The sequence below is a fragment of the Hipposideros armiger genome, unplaced genomic scaffold (genome assembly GCF_001890085.2).
Source record: "Hipposideros armiger isolate ML-2016 unplaced genomic scaffold, ASM189008v1 scaffold_1219, whole genome shotgun sequence".
NCBI lineage: Eukaryota > Metazoa > Chordata > Mammalia > Chiroptera > Hipposideridae > Hipposideros > Hipposideros armiger.
Window position 1 is genome coordinate 106,178 of NW_017732569.1, and position 20,791 is coordinate 126,968.

Below are 20,791 nucleotides of genomic sequence, written 5' to 3' on the forward strand. Positions count from 1 at the left end.
TTTTAATAAGTTTGTATGATATACAAAATTATCATTATTATTACTGGAAGTACTGCTGTATATGGATAATGTTAGATATTCTCTTAAATGATGTAAATTGTATTCTTTTTATTCAAATGTTAAAACATTTCTTTTATGTATTTGTGTCTCCTTATGAATGGATTCCTAAATATTATTTTGTGCCATAAGTTTTAATGAAATCTGTCTATCTCTATGTGTGGATGTATAAATATTGTATTAGGTTTTACACAATAATGGTTTGTAAGGAACCACTCAAAAATTTCATAACTTATAATACTCAGGATTCATTCCTATAGTCCTGAATGCTTATGTTAACAATGTTCAATTATCCAGACAGTGCTCAGCTGTGTGGTTCTTCTGCAGGTACATGAATTTGTCTCCACTATGGAATGTTTACTTGAGGCCAAGACTGAAGGTGTCAACCCAAGGCACATCATTCTCAGGGCAAATTGCAGGAAGAAACAAAATCCCCATAATAAACTGCACAAACAAGTTTAAGTCTAATTATTTCTAACATAATTATAGATAATTTTGATTTATTCTTAGGTCTTTGTAATTTTTCAAGTTTCTAAAAACCATGATTGTTTAATTTTTAACATATTTCATGATGCCATTTACAAATAATTTTTTTCAATACTCACAATCTTTTTTTTTAATCAAAGTTTATTGTGATGACAGTGGTTGGTAAAGTTACATAGGTTTCAGGTGTACAATTCTGTATTATATCATCTGTATATCACATTGTGTGCTCACCACCCTTCTGTCACCATATATTTCATCCCATTTACCCTCATCTACCACCCCTTTCCCCCCTTACCCTCTGGTAACCACCAAACTATTGCCAGTGTCTATGAGTTTTTGTTTCTTTATTTGTTTGTCTTGTTCCTTTGTTGTTTTCAGTTTTATATCCCATATATCAGTGAAATTATATGGTTCTAGACTTTTTCTTCTGTCATATTTTGCTTAGCATAATACTCTTACAACCCATCCACATTGTCACTAATGGCACTCTCTCATTTTTCTCATGACAGAATAGTATTCCATTGTGTATAACACATCTTCTTTATCTAGTCATCTATCAAAGGACACTTTGTTTTTTTCCATGTCTTGGCCACCATGAATAAAGCTGCAATGAACATTCGAACACGTATATCTTTAAGAATAAATGTTTCCAGTTTGAGCTCTGAGCAACAGCGGTTCGAGTCAGCCCGAGCTGAGCAGCCGCTGAGCTGCCAACAGGTGGCAGGATGGCTCAGCTAAAAAAAAAAAAATAATAATAATAATAATAATAATAATAATAAAAAAGAATAAATGTTTCCAGATTTTTGGGGTAGATACCCAGGAGAGGGATTGCTGGGTCACATGGTAATTCTATTATTTGTTTTTTAAGGACGCTCCACACTGAGTTCCATGGTGGCTGCACCAATCTTCATTTCCACCAACAGTGTATGAGAGTTCCTTTTTCTCCACAGCTTTTCCAGCACTTGTTAGAGATTATTTGCCTTGTTGATGATAGACATTCTAACAGGTTTTAGATGATATCTCATACAACTCAACAACAAAACAACAACAACCCAATTAAAAAATGGGCAGTGGACCTGAATAGACATTAGTCCACAGAGAACATTCAGATGGCCAATAAATATAAGAAAACATGCTCAACATCACAAATCATCAAAGCAACACAAATAAAACCCACAATGCTCACAATCTTGAAGTAGGTTAATTTTGTGTTAACTTGAAAATGAAGTTGGATGTGTTTGCAGCATGCTGATTTAAATACAGCTTCTTAAATGGAAATGTAAAAAAAAATGCCCATTTAACTGAAGTAAATGTCGACTAAAACAGAGCATCTTAGACCTTATGCATATCTCCCAAGACCTTGTTATTATAAAATGAAGATGCTCAAAAGTAGGTGTAAGGTGAAACCTGCTGTTTTGCATTTGTAATAAGTTCTCAGGGATGTCAGTGATGCTCTGGCTCCAAGTAAAATCATGAACAGGAAGATATTTTCATAGAAGAAAAAGAATGCTCCACCAATATTTAAGTTTTGATTTTGTAGTCAAAAAAGGCTTCCATTCTTTGTCAAATTATTTCTAAATATGGCAAAACATTTTCATCATTTCTTCTATTTTCTTAATCATTTAACAAACATTTCTGTTATGAATCCAGACTTGATGATGATGATTGAAAGTGCATCCAAGTGTATTGTAACTGGCAAAATTCTGAGAGATGTAAAATAATGATAATACAGGCTGCCTGCTGCCAGTTCCCCATCATCACTCTCACTTGTGGAAACACATTTCTCAGAACACCATTGCCCTCTATGATTTCCCATAGAGCTGTTCAGTGAGGGACCCTCCCTGAGATTTAGAGTAAGAAGAGGATTCAATACTATCCATCAGTTCCTGCAGGCAGAGTGGAGAACTAGAGAATCACTGGTGAGCTGAGAGCATCAACACCCCCACTCCTGGGCTCCCCAACAAGTCAGGGGAGCACATGGTTAGACAGCCTTTGTCTCCAATGGGATATTTTCTCTGGTTTCTGGGGAAGCACCAGGAAATCCCACATTCCCACTATGTACTTCCACTGTTATTGCTTCCCTAGGCCTTTGAAACAGTGTACTTTACTAATCGATTCTCTATATTAAGCAATTCCTGCTTGGAATACCTAGAGTGGCTTCTCTTTCACTTTATGAACTTGGACTGATTCTGTAGCCCAGACAGCTCATGTGTGATCATCTTTGTTCTTTATGAAATTGGAAGAGACGTTGTATGTGCCACTGAAGCTGAGGAGAGACAAAGAGAGTTAGGGTGCTGGGAAGCCTCCCTGACCACTTCTCCCCAAAACTCCAGTCACCATCAAAGAGTGGGTGCATCTGAGAAATACTCTCAGCCGATGGAGGCCCAAGAGCAGCAGCTGGGGCGGCCGACTCTCAGCTGTCTGTTTCATGGTTTATGTTCAGGCTTGTAACACTGTGACAGGCCAATTTTCATACTGTTGACAGTAATAAGTTGCCACATCTTCAGGCTGCAGGCTGCTGATGGTGAGAGTGAAATCTGTCCCAGATCCTTGGCCACTGAACCTCGAAGGGACACCAGTGTCCAAAGTTGATGCCTTATAGATCAGGCGCTTTGGAGCTGTCCCTGGTTTCTGCTGATGCCAGGCTAAGTTGTTGCCAATACTCTGACTGGCCCGGCAAGTGATGGTGACTCTGTCTCCCACTGATGCAGACAGAGAGGATGGAGACTGGGTCATCTGGATGTCACATCTGGCTCCTAAGAAAGGAAACATGAAAACAAACATCCATGTTCTTAATGATGTTACCAGGTCTTATAACTACCCTGCAGTCTAAGTGGTACTGACCACACTGGCAGAGTAAATCCCCCAAGTGCTCCTTCCTTACCTGGGAGCCACAGCAGCAGGAGGCTGAGGAGCTGAGTCAGGACCCTCATGTCCATGCTCTGTCCTGCCTGGGACTGATCCCTGCACAGGGTGTGACCTCACTATCAATGTGTCCAGGGCTGTGGGTTGCACCCCACTCACATGCAAATAAGCAGGGGTTTGGGCTGGTTGGGCACACCTGCAGGGCTGACTGGTCTCAATAACACAGCACAGTCAGTAGCTACCAGGTGCCCAAGCCCAACCAGGGCAGCACACATTTGCGTGTAAGAAATGTGCTTCCCGTTGGCAGTCACAAGAATCATTCCACCATCCTATGAGTATAGTGTTCTTGCTCTGTTCAAATTTCAGGACATGCTTCTCTTGCTCTTTCTCCATCTAAAACTAGATCTTTCGAGTATGACACAACTCTACTACTTGCCAGAAATTTTGCCAGCTCTTCACCTTGGTGCCTGTGCAACTTGTGAGGACAGGGAGACTTCCTTTTACATTAAATTCTTAAAACCTTTGTTATGGTGAATTAACACTATTGGCAGCCAGAGATGCATGAGGTGTAAGAGTAAATAACTAAAAAAAATGTAAGTGTCATGATTTGCAAGAGAGTGCACAATGACTGATATCTGAGGTTGCTAACCTGACATCTCTAGCTGAGTGACCTGTCCCTTTCCATTTCTGAGTGCTCTGACACACCACTTGCATCTAGGCAAACCATGGTCAGGGATTTTTCTCCTCTACATGTGAATTGTGTCAGCCACCTTTCCTCTCTGCAGGTTTTCCCACACCCATGCTACATGTTTCTTGAGCTCCTTGGGTTGCTACTTGTTCCTCACTTCCTTCTTAATCCAAGTTATTCCCTGCAGAAGTGCTCAAGAATGAGGTGAAGAGCACCCATTTGGAGTGGGACTATCATTTGCAAAATCTGGTGAATTTTGGGTATCAAAATCAATAATGATGGTAACTCAGTGATTTTATATTGCTCCTTTAATGAGGAATAGGATATTCATAAAGTATTAAGGACTTTTCCCAAAAAATGTTCTTATTTTAAAGAGCAGCTGCACAGCAGAGAAACCTGAGAGGTACCACCTTGATCCAGGAATTGAAGTGGTGTCATCATTAATGGAGCAAATTGGAATTTGGGACCACCTAATAGGATGCAATGAGAAGAGTAGACATTCACTTTCAGATACTCATGCCAAAGATGTATTAGGTGAATATGATCATGAGGGAGAATCAAACAAATCCAAATTGAGGGACATCCTACAAAATAATTGGCATCCATTTTTAAAAGTGATACAATCATTAAGTTCAAGGAAACAATGATAAATTGTTTCCACAATGAAGGAGTCTAACGGGATATAGACAAGTAAAGGCAACATGTGAATTTGGACTGGATCCTTTTGTTATAAAAGATAGTGATAGGCATTTGTCAAAACTTGAAATATGCCTGAGGATTAGATAGTTTAATATATTCATACTGATTTCCTTATTTCATGGTTGCATTGAGTTATATATGAGAATGTCTTTTTGTGGAGCAAATACATAGTAATGTCTTAGAGGGTAGGGCTTTAGGTCATCAACTTACTCTCAAATGGTTCAGGGGCAGAGGGCAAAGCACTATGTGTTGTGCCTAGAACATTTCTGTAAGTATGAGGTTGTTTTGAAATTTTATAAAAGTACAAAAAGCAGTTCTTAAGAGAATGTTAAAGGTATTAAAAAGCATTTTACTGCCATTCTTATTTTAGGGCCAAGTCATTTACCGCAGATACACAAGGATAATTAATATCATGTTTCCTGAAAGGTATGTCACACATACATCACTTTCCAAAGCCATAAGTCTCAATTTTTCAGTGAACTAAATGGGGTATATCTTATTATTGAATTGGGCTCCTCTATATTCTACACCCTGTCCTTACTTTTGGCCTTACTTCCCAAAAGTCATCAGAAAGAAAGCTCTGTAATTGATGCTAGACCTGATTAACCTCAGAATAAAATGCTGTTCGTGTTTTTGTTTTTGTTTTTCCCTCCAACTAAAGAGGATGACTCTTGAATTGGAGTCTGGATTAAGATATTTTTGCAACCCTAGATCAGCTCAAAGCCTCTGGGCATTAATTCTCTTTAAAGTAAAATGAAGACAAAGATTATATCATTTTGGGGGAATTGTTGTGAATGTCAGAGAGGACAGGAAGAAAGGGGATCTGGAGACAGAGATGAATCCAGCCATGTTATTAATGAAACAAAGCAGCGAGTCCTTAAACCCTCATGTGGTGGCTACAGGGAGAAACATCCTGTGTCTACAACACAGTGTAAGAGAACCTTATTGTGCCCAGAGGTAGTGGACTCATGGTGTATCCATGATGGCTCAGGGATTGGCTGTTACATACATAAATGTTACTTGATACTTTTGATATCTTTGTTTTCCAAACATATTCTAAAAGTCTCCATTGAAAATAATATTCTTCTTATTTAGGAAATAAATTGATAATTTATGATGAGGGCTAGATTGTGAAATGCATAAGAATTCATAGCTAATCAAAATCTTGTTGCTACCAATTTTGCTATTATTATTTGTATTAAAAAGTGTGTGTGTGTGTGTATGTTTTTATACTCATTCTTAAAGAAGATAATTGTTGATCTCAGGCTTGTCGCTGACATAAAAGAAATTGAATTTTAATATGATGTTAGCATTTTTAATTATTTAAATAAAAATATGTTTGACAATCTTATAAAATCATAAAGTTTCTCCTCAAAAAATGATCATATATATGATATTGGCTTACATTTTTCATGGTTTTCCAGGTTATAATCAGACCTATTTAAAACAATGGTTCTTTTATGTTTTCTGGTAGTCGATTTGACATTGTAGAGTGAAAAATAAAATGGTTATGTTTCTCATATCGTTATCAAGTTAGTTTGATTAAGATTTCAGGATAATTTGGCATATTTCCAGTTGTAATTGGCAGAAACCTCAAATTACATTGCATTAAATAATAAAGGGAATTTGTGTACTTAAACAAATGAAAAGTCCAGAGTGTTTTGCCAAGCCCAGCAACCATAAGATACATTGGGTATCATAGGAAGAGAGGAATTCACTCAGAGCTATTAGTTCTGCAGGTGAAGTCTGCTGGTGAATCCTTGGCTTGGCTTTCTAGACTCATGAGGCTTTTTAAGGTCCCACCTGAAATTCCTTATGGAAAGCTTCAGGAAGCAGACTATTTAAAAGCTTATGTAATCAATTGCCATTCTTGTTGCACTTATATGAACAGTCATAAAAAAGCAGTTAGATTACAATTTTTGGAAACAAATCAATCTTTCTGTAGTTATCCTTGATAGAAATGGCAGTGACTGTAGAGAGAAAATTATGTGTCAGTGAGAAATTACAGTGTACCCTTATTAGATTCTAGCCTTGTTCATTGTGTTGGAGGTGTTGATATCTGCCTGCAAGTCCGACTGGATCCTGAATTCTTCTAGTTTCCTCTAATATTTGGACATAAATGTCCAAACTATTTTTCCATGTTTCTCCTACCCTTTGACTTCAAATCACTAAGAATTGTAAAACTACCCTTTTCTGAAGCCCTACAATGGAATCTTGAAGATTAGAATATAGTCTTTAGAGGAATTACCACAGCAGATGGTATATGTACAACTTTTGTGCCTGGTGTTGTGGTGTCACTAAGCAAGTTTATCAGGCACTCAATGCCATCAGCAAAGATTTAGAATGCAAAGGATGCTTGGAGCCCAACATCATGAAACCTTGATGGACAGTCCTTCAGACTCAGAAATGGGGTTTTTGCACTAAACATTAACATTTGTCTTTCTTTTTATTTTCATAGAAGTTCCCCTAATCAAATGCCTATCTACTTGAAGCATCCAGGAAATATCCTCTACAACCAACTCCCAACAAATAGTTCAACTGGCCCTTAATGAACAAAAGGAAAAGCAGATAAGAAGTGGAACTTCATATTATTCAAAGGAAAGAATAATATCTCTTCTTGCATTGAACAACAGGGGTAACTGACAAACACACTCTGCTGGACCAGACCTGAACTTGGCTGGGCTTGCCTCTTTGTCCATGGAGAATCCACTTTGAACAAGAATCCTGCCAAGTCAATTTAGTGAAATCCCCCATCCTTGGTATCTGACTACTCTAGACATCCAATCATCCTGTCCTGACTTTACAAGAATTATGTTAGTTGGTCTAACAAATATCCTCTTTAGCTTTGATGTTTTATCTTACTAGTTTTCCATCTACTGAGCCCACCCTGCCCCTTGACTATTAATCATCACTTATACTTTTGGCATCAGAGTTAAATCAAATCTCCGTCCTCTACTGCAAGACCCCATTGCAGTGGTCCCTACACCAATCATGATGCCCCCTCCTCTCTTGAATAAAGACTGATTTAACATTCTTTTTTTTAAAATCCAGAATAGAAAGTTTAAGGAAAGCTTGATGTAGTCTCTCATTTTTATTATTAAAATCCAGTTTCTCTCTTCCTCTCCACTCTGCCTTTCATGTGCTGGTTCCATATTAATTGAAACTTTAGATGCCAATAGATCTTGGAATTATATGCTCCCTGTCTTATAGGAGTCTATTCCTCACAATGCATAAGGCATTTGAAATTCTCTGCATGTAGTCAAGCTTAGGTAATGACCCTCTTTGACAGATTATTGTAGTCAAGGAGATGGCCTCACTGAATAGCTAATCTGCTGTTTTGCCTTTTATCCCAGGATTTGGGTTGGAATCAGCATTCACAAAACCAAATCGTCTATCAAATAGTAATTGAGAGCTTTGAAATAGCAAAAGAGATGCTTTGGAGGAGAGAACATAAATGTCCACACTTCCATCTTATAACCAAAGCTCTGAGTCAAGCATTAGAAAAGGGACAACTTCAAGGAGGAGTTACTCTAAATATGAGAGATATAAAAGATAAAGGGAATTTCACTGTTTAGCCCAGAAAAAGTTCATTTTTTCACAAAAATTGTAGAAGGCTAAAGTGGGACATGAATCCTCATTAAAAATAATTAGTAAACATATTACAAGATGCTCTGTTAAAACCAGGTCCAGTTTATTTTTATACATAGTGTCAGAGCTTTGATTCTTATTAACGATGTGTGTTGGGTGGTTTCATGCTGCAGGGACATGATGAATTGAAAGACCAGTGCCCATGATCAAAAAGTGTTTGAATGCATGACAATAAATGAGACTACAAGTGACTTTATTTTTCCAAGAAACACAAGTGTTAAACTGACTGTTCATGCTGAGGGTTGAAGATACACTAAATGGATCTGGTCACCTGTTACCCCACTTGCCCTCAGGAACGGCATTGCTCCAGGGGAAGGATCTCAGAAGGAGCAGGGTAGCAGTGGCAGCAGACACGTTATTTATTACCTGTCCCTCCTATTAAAATTAAAACTCTATGAGGTCAGAGTTTCTGTTTGGCTTATTTAAAATGCTCAATGCCTAGCAGAGTTCATGATAGTATGATTTCAGTAATTCTATAAATATATGTATTTTTAGTTTGAGTAGGAACAATGAAGATCTGCTCTAGCTGAGTTTGGGTGCTGAAGCTATTTTACCTATTACCTCCAGGAGGAGCTGTGACATCTTAGGTCTGTTAGTGGTGGAGGAAACAAGAGCTTTGAGATATTATTTGATGACCTAAAAGATCAGTGACAAACGTGATTCCTAAGTATGTGGTGACACATTTTCTGAAATAGTGTTTGTGTAGGGGGAACTATCAAGTGTCTGGTTCATTTTGGTGTATAAAAATGCAGCTGATTTCTGAACATTAATTTTGCCTCCTGCTCTTTACTGAATTTATTCATCAGTTCTAATAGGGTTTTTGGTAGAATGTTTAGGGTTTTCCATATATAATATCATGTCATCTGCAAATAATATAAATTTTACTTCTTTTCCCATCTTGATGTGTTTTATTTATTTTTCTTGTCTGCTTACTTTGGCCAGGACTTCCTATATATGTTGAATAAAAGTGGACATAGTTGTCTTGTTCATTACCTTAAGGAAAAGGCTACTGTTGAGTATGATGTTAGCTGTTGGTTTGTAATATATGGCCTTTATTATTTTGTCCTTTTTTCATTCATTATTATTATTATCATTATTATTGAAGTTTATTTGGTTGACAATTATTAGTAAAGTGCATAGGTTTCAGGGGTACAATTCTGTACTATATCATCTATATATCTCATTGTGTGTTCATCACCCATAGTCAGTTCTTCTGTCACCATATATGTGATCCCTTTTACCCTCATCCACCAACCCCCAACCCCCTTACCCTCTGGATAAAGAAGATGTGGCATATATAAGCAATGGAATACTGTTCAGCCATAAGAAAAGATGAAATAGTGCTATTTGTGACAAAGTGAATGGATCTTGGGATTATTAAACTAAGCAAAATAAGTCAGACATAAAAAGTCAAGAACCATATGATTTCACTGATATGTGATATATAAAACTGAAAACAACGAAGGAACAAGACAAACAAATGAAGAAACAAAAACTCATTGACACAGACAATAGTATAAAGGCCTGTATTTAGTTGAAGTATTTTCCCTCTATTCCCACTTTGCTGAGTTTTTATCATAAATGGATGCTGGATTTCATCCATTCTTTCTGAATCTATTGATATAATCATAGAGTTTTTATGTTTTATTTAGTTTTGTGGCCTATCACATTAATTGATTTGCAAACATCGAACCAACCTTGCATCCCAGAAATGAATCCCATTTGATCGAGTTATATGATCTTGTATGCTATGCTTATTAGGGTGTTGTGCAGCTTATTGGAGTGTTTCCACAACCATTTCTACTCTTTGTTTTAGACGTTTATTATTTTAAATGTTTTTTCTCATTTTTTCTGTTAACTTTTCCTCATTTTTCTCTCTCATTTTGTTGTCATATCTGAGAGTTACTCTACCTTCTTTTCTGTCTTATACAGTTCCAGTGTTGTCATTAATGGCATCACCTTTTTATTCTCACAAATGACCCAGTTTGGGTGAAAAGTTATATGGTCACCCTATATTCTGACTCTATTCCTAGTATATTAAGACATTTCTTAATTGACAATGAGTCTTGCGTCGTCGCTCCGGGGGTTGCGGAGAAGCTTTCGTCAGTGAGATGCCCAAGGTAAAGAAAGCACACAGAGCTGACATGAGGAGGAACCAACGTCTTTAATCAGCAATAGCAACCATTATATAGAGGTTTTGGAGGAAGAGAATGCACAAAAGTGCGCATGCTCCTTCCCACAGCTGTGAATCATGCTTACATAGAGAGCTTATGTAACCGGAGCCCTGGCAGGCTCCAGAGTCAAGGTTTGTATGTCCAGGGTCAGGGTCTGTATATCAAGCAGCACCCATCTGGACAGCCTGGGCCCCTTGCCCAGGGCCGCTGCTTGTGTGCCCTGAACCTGCCCGGGCCCTGTCACATGTATGTAAAATTTGATCATATATCTTTATATCATCTGATGAAAAGCGTGAAAAGATAAAATGGAGTCATTATGGTAAAGATGGTAAATTATTAAAATCAAGTAGGCTGAGGTAAGGAAACAATTCTATTCTTGCTTTAAGTAGCCTGAGAAGTTAAAATTTTGAAATTTTAGTTGTGTGCTAGTATCTGGACATACCGAAATTTTACAGCTAAACCTCTGAAGGACTTAAGAAACAATGTTCATGTGCTGGAGATGTACTCATATATACCTCTTATAGACAACCACTTGTTATGAATAAAAAAGAATGTTTCATTATCCAGACCACCTGGCATTCATTATCCAGACCCCAGGATGTCCGGAGGATTATCATCGTGAGCCAATCTGTGGTCTAACAATGCAAAATTCACAGTTTTCCTCAGTAATGTAGTTTTTACTCTTAGGACCCTTCATTATCTATCCTTTCTTTTTCAGAACACATTGGATAATGCCTAGCTGCCTTTCCATTTTGCAAATCTTTGTGGCCATTGACTAAATCTTTGCCATTTATTTCTAGCTAAAGCCTTCTGACTGTTTTGTGCTCCACTGACACATCTAATCAATATGATTGAAAATGGTAACGGACGAGGTGGGTGGTAGATGAGGGTATAAGGATCAAATATTTGGTGATGGAAGGAGAACTGACTGGGGTGGTAAACACATAATGTGATATATAGATGATGTATTACAGAACTGTACACTTGAAACCTATGTAACTTTACTAACCATTGTCACCCCAATAAACTAATTAAAATTTAAAAACAGAAAATGTTTAATCTAAAGCTGGGTATTTACATCATGGTTAAATGCCCAATGTTCTTCAGCTTCTCTTCTTAGAAGGCAGTCCATGTGGGAAGCATCTTGATTTTAAACCACCTTCAACATTGAGTGCCAGACCTTAAAATTTTTTATTTGTGTTTTATATTGTAAACTGTGGATTTTTTTTTGGTGGGGGGACGAAGGGGTCTGTTTTAATCATTTTTCTTCCCATATAGAAGATCCATCGACTCTCCTATGTCTCCTCTCTCAGTGGCAGCCTCATGGGATGCTCTTTGCTCCTATGCATTTGCTCAGAAAGTGGCTGTCCATTTCCTTGAGGTCCAGTAACATCTTTTCTTTTCTTTTTTTTTTAAGATTTTTTTATTGGGGAATTGGGGGAGGGGAACAGCTTGGGGAATCGGGGAAGGGGAACAGACAAGTTGCTGTCCTTTTGTTCTTCAGTCTAGTTGTGGAGGACGTCGCTTCACTGGCCCATGTTGGTATTGTGATCATTGCGCTCTTCCTGGCTGAGGCAGATCAGTCACCGGCTGTTGGATGGTCTCTCAGGACAGTTCATGGCTGCTCACAGCAGCTGCCAGATGCTCACGCTGGCTGTTGGCCACTCACAGTAGCTTACAGCAGCCCACTGCAGCCCCACTGCAGCCTACGTTGTCACCCTCGACTCATGGCAGCCCAGCTCCAGGTTGAGCTGTTGTTCAGCATCTTAGCTGTAGAGGGGAGTGTCACTGGCCCTCATATGTGGGATCCGAAATGGCGGCCCTGCTGTAGCTCAGAGTTCGTGCTCCCAAGCCAACTCTTAATCAATGAGCCACTTGGCCGGCCCCAAGCCACATCTTTGAAGATGAAATTCCAATTGTAGCACACCACAAAACCCATACTTGAAAAAAAACTTCCTACTCTTGATCTCAGAACATCACTAAAACCTCTTCTCCCTCTCAACATCTTTATAGCAGAAAAGACCAACATTCTGATGTGTTGCTGCAGTTGCATTTTGTATATGTGGCAGGAGTTATATTGTCCTCAACCCTTCCCAAACATCTTCACTATTGCTAATGCTCTACTAACCACATCAATGTTATACAGTATCAAACAAATGGAAAGAAACTCCATTTATTTGTATAGATTTTCTAACATTGAAGTATTTGTAGGGAAGCAAATGTGTCACCCTAAAAGAAAATGTCTCTCTGGCATCAGAATTATTTTGTGTTTAAGAAACAAGAGGCTCAGGAAGATCTTTTGACCTTCCCCGAAACTGGCTGAAAGAATTTAAGACTTAAGGCCTTTTCTGGGAAGAACTATTACCATAGATAACCAAAATATAACATGAGCTAGGTGTGGTAGACAAGAAGGAATGTACCAAGGTCCATTTGACTAAAGTCCTCTCTGCAGCCCTTTGTCTCTATAGATGGATCAGCAAACATTATCTGTGTACTAAACATTATCTTTTTATCACCCTGTGAATTGCCTTTCTTCCCTTTAAATCTGCAGATGCCTGCCTTCTTCTCCTCAGTCCAGAATAATACATATACCTCATTTACCTTACTGTCTTTGGAATTTTAATGTTTATGTGAATTACCCATGCATATATATTTAATATTGATATTTTTCCTATTAAAAATTTTAAATTTTTAATAACTTAAAAATGCCCATGTCAATTTAATTCTTAGACTGGCCACAAGAACCTAGAAGGGTAGAGAAAAATGTCTTATTCACTACATATTTTTTCCATTATTGCAAATTTCTAATATTCTTGCAATGTACTATATCTTGTCACAACGTTTTCATAAGTGGAAGAAAATTGTAATATATTATTTCTCCTTTATACATTTGTATTTGTGAGGCTAACATTTGGGCTTCTCTAGCCAGTAGTCCTTAGTTATCAGTTGGGGAAGTATCTCTTTGGACCATGACGGAAGTTGGATTGCTGCTGGTTTCTTTAAGGGCAGCATTCCTTGCAGAAGTGTCAGCATGTGATTTTCTCTGCCTTCCAGAGAGTCAACTTTGGATGCCCTGGGATATTAATATCTTCAGCAGCATGTCAAGTAGAGTATCCAATAACTCCTGAACATGAAGACCATTTTTTATTTTCTCTGGAAGCAAGGAAGCTGTGTTGGCTGCACAATATTCCAAAATCATGTGTTACTCCAAAAGATTATCTACTATCAGTATAAATGTTGGCAGTGTTGCTCTTGGCCAACAGGCCCAGATAAGAGCATATAATTCAGCCTGTTGAGCTAAGATAGCTAAAGGTAAAGATACTGTTTCAATTACATCAAAGGCTGCTGATAATGCATATCCAGCACAATATTTGCCAGTTTCATTTTTAAAAATAAGAACCATCAGAAAACCACAAGAAATCAGCATTCTCCAGAAGAGTTCCCTATAGATAATCATGAGGGGTCTGGAGGTAATCCATCAGTGTTAGGCAGTTTGAAGGGTTCATAGATATTGAAAAGATGAAAAATAACTGGTTTATGGTTATCACAACATGAAAGAGTTATGTGAGGTGAGTTAACAAAAGGATTTCATAGAAAGTGAGGCAACTGACTGAAAAATGTTGGGTGTGATGAGAATTCAGTAGGGTTTCTACTGGATAGAGTATAAAGATGGTTAAAAGGAATCCCACAAAAAAGTCTCCTCAGTGGCTTTAAGCAGAAAGGGGCAGTGGCAGTAATGGCTCTAAGGCAAGGGGGTATCCTGATGCCCAGGATCCAGTTGCTGACTACAATACCCTGTGGGTCTATGGTTTTCAACATGTTTTTGTGTGAGAAAACAGGGGGTGTCATTTCCTTTTCATATACACAAAGAAAAAATAAAAGAATCTGTTAAATGCCCCCAAACACATGGGTTTATTAAATGCTCCTTTGTTTTTAAAGGCTATGCTGCCCTGTTCTTCCCACAAAATTGGGTCAGGGTTGTTATTCTTCAGTAAAGCATACAGTTTTGGCCATAAGAGTAGACTTTGCTTCCAATTCTGACAATAATCCATTGAGAAAACCTCTCAGCTAATGCTTAGTTTTGGGTTTTGGGAAACTTGGACACCATCAAGATTTCTGCATTTAGGTGAGGCCCTCAGTCAGATATCAGATGTCCTAAATGTGAATCCTGGTTTTGGGTAAATGGCAACTTTTCTTTGGAGACTTTATGTTCTTTGAAGGCCAAAACTTTTAGCAGGTGGATTCAGTCTTCCTGTGAGAAGAGCAAAGAAGCAAGTCATACACATATTTCACAAAGTGAAACTCCTAGGAAAATTTATACCATATAGATTAGCTTTCAGGATTTGTGGGAAATAAAAAGGGCTCTAAAATCGAGTAAAACCAAGAGGCATTAATGTCCAAGTAAGTTGTTTTTCTTTCCACATGAAGGCAAAAGGTGTTGATAGCTTCAGCTGGAATACTGAAGAATGTATTGCATAAATCAATTACAGTAGGGAATTTATTTTCAGTTGAGATGGATGGTAGTAGTGTGTGAGGGTTAGGAATAATAGGATTCTGAAAGATAACAATGTTGTTTATTGCTCAGAAGTCCTGGACAATCTCAACTCTTATCCCTTGGGGTTTCTCACACAAAAAGTGGAAGTGTTACAGGGTCTAGTGCGATGGCATGAGGCCCTGAGTTTTGGACTCTACTTTGCATTTTATACCTGGAAATTCCTCTCATGAGATACTGATTCTGGCAACGGGTTTTAGGAATATATTTGAATCTTCATAAGAAGTACACTATGGGTTCTGCCAATATCAGCCAAAGATGTTGCCCAGAAAGAAAATGACAGGTGATCCATAGGGAAATGAACCATGCTCCCAGATTCAGCTATAACGTCATCAGAAATGGAGCAAATAAAACACTGTAGAGGTTCATTTAATTTACCTGATTTGCTATTTTGATGGCTACTGTCAAATTCTAAAGAGATTTTCCCCCTTTTGGGAGAATTGAAATTCCAGCATGATACTTTTCTAAGAAGTATCAGCTTAATAAATGAATAGGGACAGAAGAACTAAAAAAAACAGGGCGAGTAACTCTTAAACAGCCTAAACAATAAAACAGTTTCAGAGACTCAAACGAGCTGAGGTTCATTTGAGACCCCCATGATTGTAACATGGGGCAAGGGCTGCTTTATGGCAGTGGATGGAGCACTGACAGTGTAGCTTTGGTATCAATAATAAGGACACGGAGAAATTCTTTCCCAATTTGGAGAAAAGTTTCTCAGAGCCAATTAAGGGGAAGGCTGGGAAGAGCCCCTGTAGTTCCTCAGAGCACTGCCATTTGGAATTCAAAGGACATTGGGAAGACTGGTTAGAAAGCTGAGGGTGCCTGATGTGCTTAAAATTGTGACAATTTCTTTTCCAATGTCCTGGCACTTTTTAATAATAACAAGAACTAGGTTTGTTCAAGAGGCTCACTGGAAAAACTTGGAAAAGTGACTTTCTTAGCATGTTTGGGCTGCTATAACAAAAATACCTTATACTGGGCAGCTTGTAAATAAGAGAAATATATTTTTCACAATTCTAGAGGCTGTGGATTCCAAGCTCAAGTTGCTGGCAGATTTGGTGTCTGGTGATGGCTCACATTCTGGTTCACAGACAGTTTTCTGGCTGTGTCGTCACATGGTAGAAGCAGCCAGGGAGCTCTGTGGGGTCTCTTTGTATGGCAATGATCCCATTCACCAATGTTCCACCCTCATGACCTAATCAATTACAAAATGTCCTACCTTGTAATATAACCCCATTGGGGTTTAGAATTGCAACATATGAATTTTGGCAGAGACAAACAATCAGACCATAGCAGTAAGTGACTGATACCTATGTGTCATCTAATTATTGAGAACCTCCTGCTCAGCAATGGCCCTTAGATTAACATTCACTTGGGAAGCCATTGTTTTCAGTCTTGGCCTCTCATGAAAGGTCCAATCATAGTGCTTCCCCAAATAACTGTCTCCAGCCTTTCAGCCTTGTCTCATCTAAGGTCTGGTAATTTGTTAAAACCAGAGTCTATATCATTGAATTAGCTATCTCCTTCCAACCTGATAATCAGATATAACCCTTGAATTTTACATACTGTGGTGACTCCCCTTCTTCTAAAGCACCCTTTGGTATATAAATGATGTGACATCAGTCCAGTGTAATTCTCTGAACAATCTGATGCATAAATTTGTTCCCAATTCCAGAAATAATTCATAAGCATAAGGAAACTCCTGAATTAATCAGCAACTTAAAGCTCTCAGGTCTTTTTTTCCCCCCATTTCCAGGCACCTAACTATTGAATATTTCATCCTTGGTAAACATTTTTCTAAGTTTCTCTGTCTCTTCTTTACCTGAAAAATGAAGAAATGGTGTAATCTATACACTAATGGTTCATGCATTGTGGTTCTGTGTTAAAAATCATTAGGACATGGGTTGACTTGTTCAATCTTGGTCAGTTTTGGCTAAATAACATGTTAAATTGTTCCCATTTTCCCCAAGTTTTCCAGTATCAATTATCTATAAAATATGAAAGATTATTACCTAAAGAAAGTCTAAACTTTTTAACATATTGAGTATGAATTTCTATAGTGTAATTTTGTCCTCTAATTTGCCAAAAAGGCCAGAGTAGTTGTTCAGTCAATATTTTAGAGATATTGCTACTCTTGATAAACAAATGCTGGAGAGATTTTAAAACATACTATCTAAAAAAATATATACTATTAAACCTAACGTCATACTTGACCGTCCTTGGGATTCTGATATACTTCCTTTAGGCTGATGGTGTCCCTTATATACTATTGAAGACCAGTGGTATTATCCATAAATTAATTTTTCAGCCATTCAGTCTATTCTGTGCTTGTGTATTAGCAGTTTCCTTTAGGTGTTATTTCTCTATAAATCACAAGACCTATATCTATGTCAGGAAGATCTCAAGTAGGTTCACCATAAAATTTTTTTAAAACACACACAACTAGATATATAGATGATGTATTATAGAATTGTACAATAGCAACCCATGTAACTTACTAACATTGTCCCCCCATTATACTTTAATTTTTAAAAAATCACATAGGTAATCTCATACCTGGAACTCATAGCATAACTGTGCACATATAGATTATGGAACTTCCATAGGCTGTAAAACTTTAATTTTTTGCAGTAGGAAAAATATCTCCATTTATACCCTTTGGACCTCCACTTAGAAAACACATTTTCGACAGTCGAGGAGGAAATGGCGGCTGTGAGAAGGATTCTCTGCGTTCTCCCCTGGAAATCGTTGCAATTTGAAGTGCTGTAACTCTTCAAACAAACCTCTACTCATCACACAGAGCAGCTAAGAGATTCACACGCTGATTCCTAGAAGGTGGGCAGACCAGGTGAGTGGGGAAGAGGGAGGCGAGACCATGGAGGCACAGTCCACACCCGCAGCCCCCCAGAAGGCAGAGTGGAGAGCACTGCAGCATCAGGAGCACAGCAGGAGCTCAGCTGGAGCGTCTGAGGCAAAAGCCTCTGCTCAAAGCCAGGTGGGACTTTTTTAGTTTTTATTTTTTTGTTGTTGGTTTTTTTCCCTCGGACAGAAAGCTGAAAACAACTGCATAGATAAGAACCCACCCCACCCTCCCTCAGAAACCTTGGCCCTGCCATGCAGGAGTCTTAAGCTGACCCCTGAATGGAGGAGTAGGGTCAGATTACAGAGGCGCTCCTACCCTCAGGGGGTTGAGAAACTCCACAAGTGTTAGCCTACCTACCCCACTCCTACTTCTCCTGCATAGCTTTGGAGGCAGGGCAACTTCAGCTGCTGAGTCACTCGCAGGCCCCCCTGGCAGGTGGGTTTTAGCAGCTCTCAAATCTCACACACCCCACGGTCTCCAGCAGAAAGAATGACAGAAGACGCACATCGAGCCTTCTGGCTGTGCAGCACTCAGCATGCCTCCAGGCAGGCGAAAGCAGAACCGGCATTGACTTTGTAAAAACTACCAGTCACACCTCATGACCCCACTCATCTACAATAGACCTGCATTGCCAGGGTAACTCTAGGAGCCAAGTGACTGACTCGGCCCCCACAAGACGCAGAGGAGTTTTGTATAGCAGAGGAAAACCTGGAGGGAGCTTGGTGGACTTTAGCCAAGACTGGCACTGGTTGTTTTTTGTTTGTTTGTTTGGGGTTTTTTTTGGAGTGCTTTTTTGTTGTTATTTTGTTTTCTTGGGGTGTTTTGGGGTTGCTTGGTTTTTTGGGGGGTTGCTTGTTCTGGTTGTTTTGTTTTTTTCTATTTCATTATTATCATTTTTAGTTTTTAATATAGGTATATATAGGTGTATATATGTGGATATACATGTCCATATATATAGGAATGTAGACATGTATGTGTGTGTGTGCGTGTGTGTGTGTGCGTGTGTGTGTGTATATATATATGTGTGTGTATATATATATATATATATATGTGTGTGTGTGTATATATATATATATATATATTTCTATTTCTATTTCTTTCCTTCTTTCTTTTCTACCCTCTCTCTGTCTCCCTTCTTTTCTTCTTTCTTTTCACTGCTCTACTTTTCCTCCTCCTTTCCATTTTGCTGTATTTTTTTTGTTTGTTTTGTTTTCTTTTTTTTTTGGTATTGCTATTTTGTTTCTCATGTTTATTCTGTTTTCTATTTTATTATATTTTATTGTATCTTGTTTGGTTTTTTGTTCTTTGTGTTTTTTGTTGTTTTGTATTTGTTTGTTTTCTTCTTTTGTATGTTTGATATTTCTATACATGTTGAGTGTAGGTTGTTTGTTGTTTTTTTACATGTGAGAGTATCTAGTTCCCTTTGGTGGCTGTTGTGGTTGTGTTTGTTGATCTGTTTTGCTCTAAAATTGCTCTGCAGCAGGGCCCAGCCAAAAAGGCACAAGAATCATCACACACAGAGGACAACTTTAGATTAAACAAGAGCATTATGAGGTTTGACCTACAAGAGTTACGCACAAAGGGAAACTGCTATAGGCACAAGAGCCCATAGAGGCCAAGCCTCATTGGATAGGTCAACCCTCACACAGCAGCTCATAAATTGTGGACACAGCTAATCTTCACAGCTAGTCAGCCTGGGAGTCAATCCCACCTACTGACAATACAAAAGCAATCAAAGCTCAACTTCAAAAGGAGAAGACACACAACACAAGGAATACCTCTGGTACACACGCAAAGGAGGATAGGGAGACTGAGTAATTCAAACATAAAGGACACATACCACATAAGTCCACCCAGAAAAGACTGTGTGATTAGGGGACCTACCTAATATACTGAAGCATGCACAAAGAGTAAGCCAGAATGAGGAAACAAAGAAACACATCCCAAGTAAAAGAACAGAAGAAATCTCCTGAATCAGCGGAACTAGAGGAAATAGAGGTAAGCAACCTGTCGGAGATAGAGTTCAGAACACTGATTATTAGAATGTTCAAGGAAATTAATGAGAATATAAAGAAGGATAGAGAAATCATGAAAAAACAACCAGCTAGAACTAAACAATACAATTACTAAATTAAATAACAAACTGGATAGAATTACTAGCAGATTGAATGAAGCAGAGGATCGAATCAGTGACTTAGAAGACAAGGTAGCAGAGATCATCCAAGCAGCAACAACAACAAAAAAGAATAGAAAACATTGAAAATAGTTTAAGAGACCTGGGCGACAACATCAAGCACAACAACATGCGCATCAAAGAAATACCAGAAGGAGAAGAGAAGAAGCAAGGGATCGAGAACATATTTGAAGTAATAATATCTGAAAACTTCCATAACCTGGCAAAAGAAATTGACATACATGCACAGGAAGTGCAGAGAGTTCCAAACAAGATGATCCCAAACAGACCTACACCAAGACACATTAGAGTGAAAATAACAAGGGTTACAAACAAAGACAGAATCCTAAAAGCAGCAAGGGACAGGCAGCAAGTTACTTACAAGGGCACACCCATGAGATTATCAGCCAACTTTTCTACAGAAACACTGCAGGCCAGAAGGGAGTGGCAGGAGGTCTTCAAAGTGATGAAAAACAAAGGCCTACAACCTAGATTGCTTTATCCAGCAAGGTTATCATTTAAAATTGAAGGAGAGATAAAGAGCTTCTCAGAAAAGAATAAACTGAGGGAGTTCATTACCACCAAG

The 20,791-nt window shown here is 38.4% G+C and overlaps 1 pseudogene and 1 gene segment (V, D, J or C); one reads left to right on the forward strand and one right to left on the reverse strand.

The window, feature by feature from the left end:
- Window positions 1-2,967: 2,967 nt before the first annotated feature.
- Window positions 2,968-3,514, reverse strand: LOC109376831 (immunoglobulin kappa variable 1-16-like). The segment is given in 2 exon segments: window positions 2,968-3,299; window positions 3,428-3,514. Coding segments are annotated over 2 exon segments (372 nt in total).
- A 7,155-nt stretch (window positions 3,515-10,669) lies between these two features.
- LOC109376835 (centriole, cilia and spindle-associated protein pseudogene) overlaps window positions 10,670-20,791 on the forward strand; it is a 16,458-nt pseudogene continuing 6,336 nt past the window's right edge.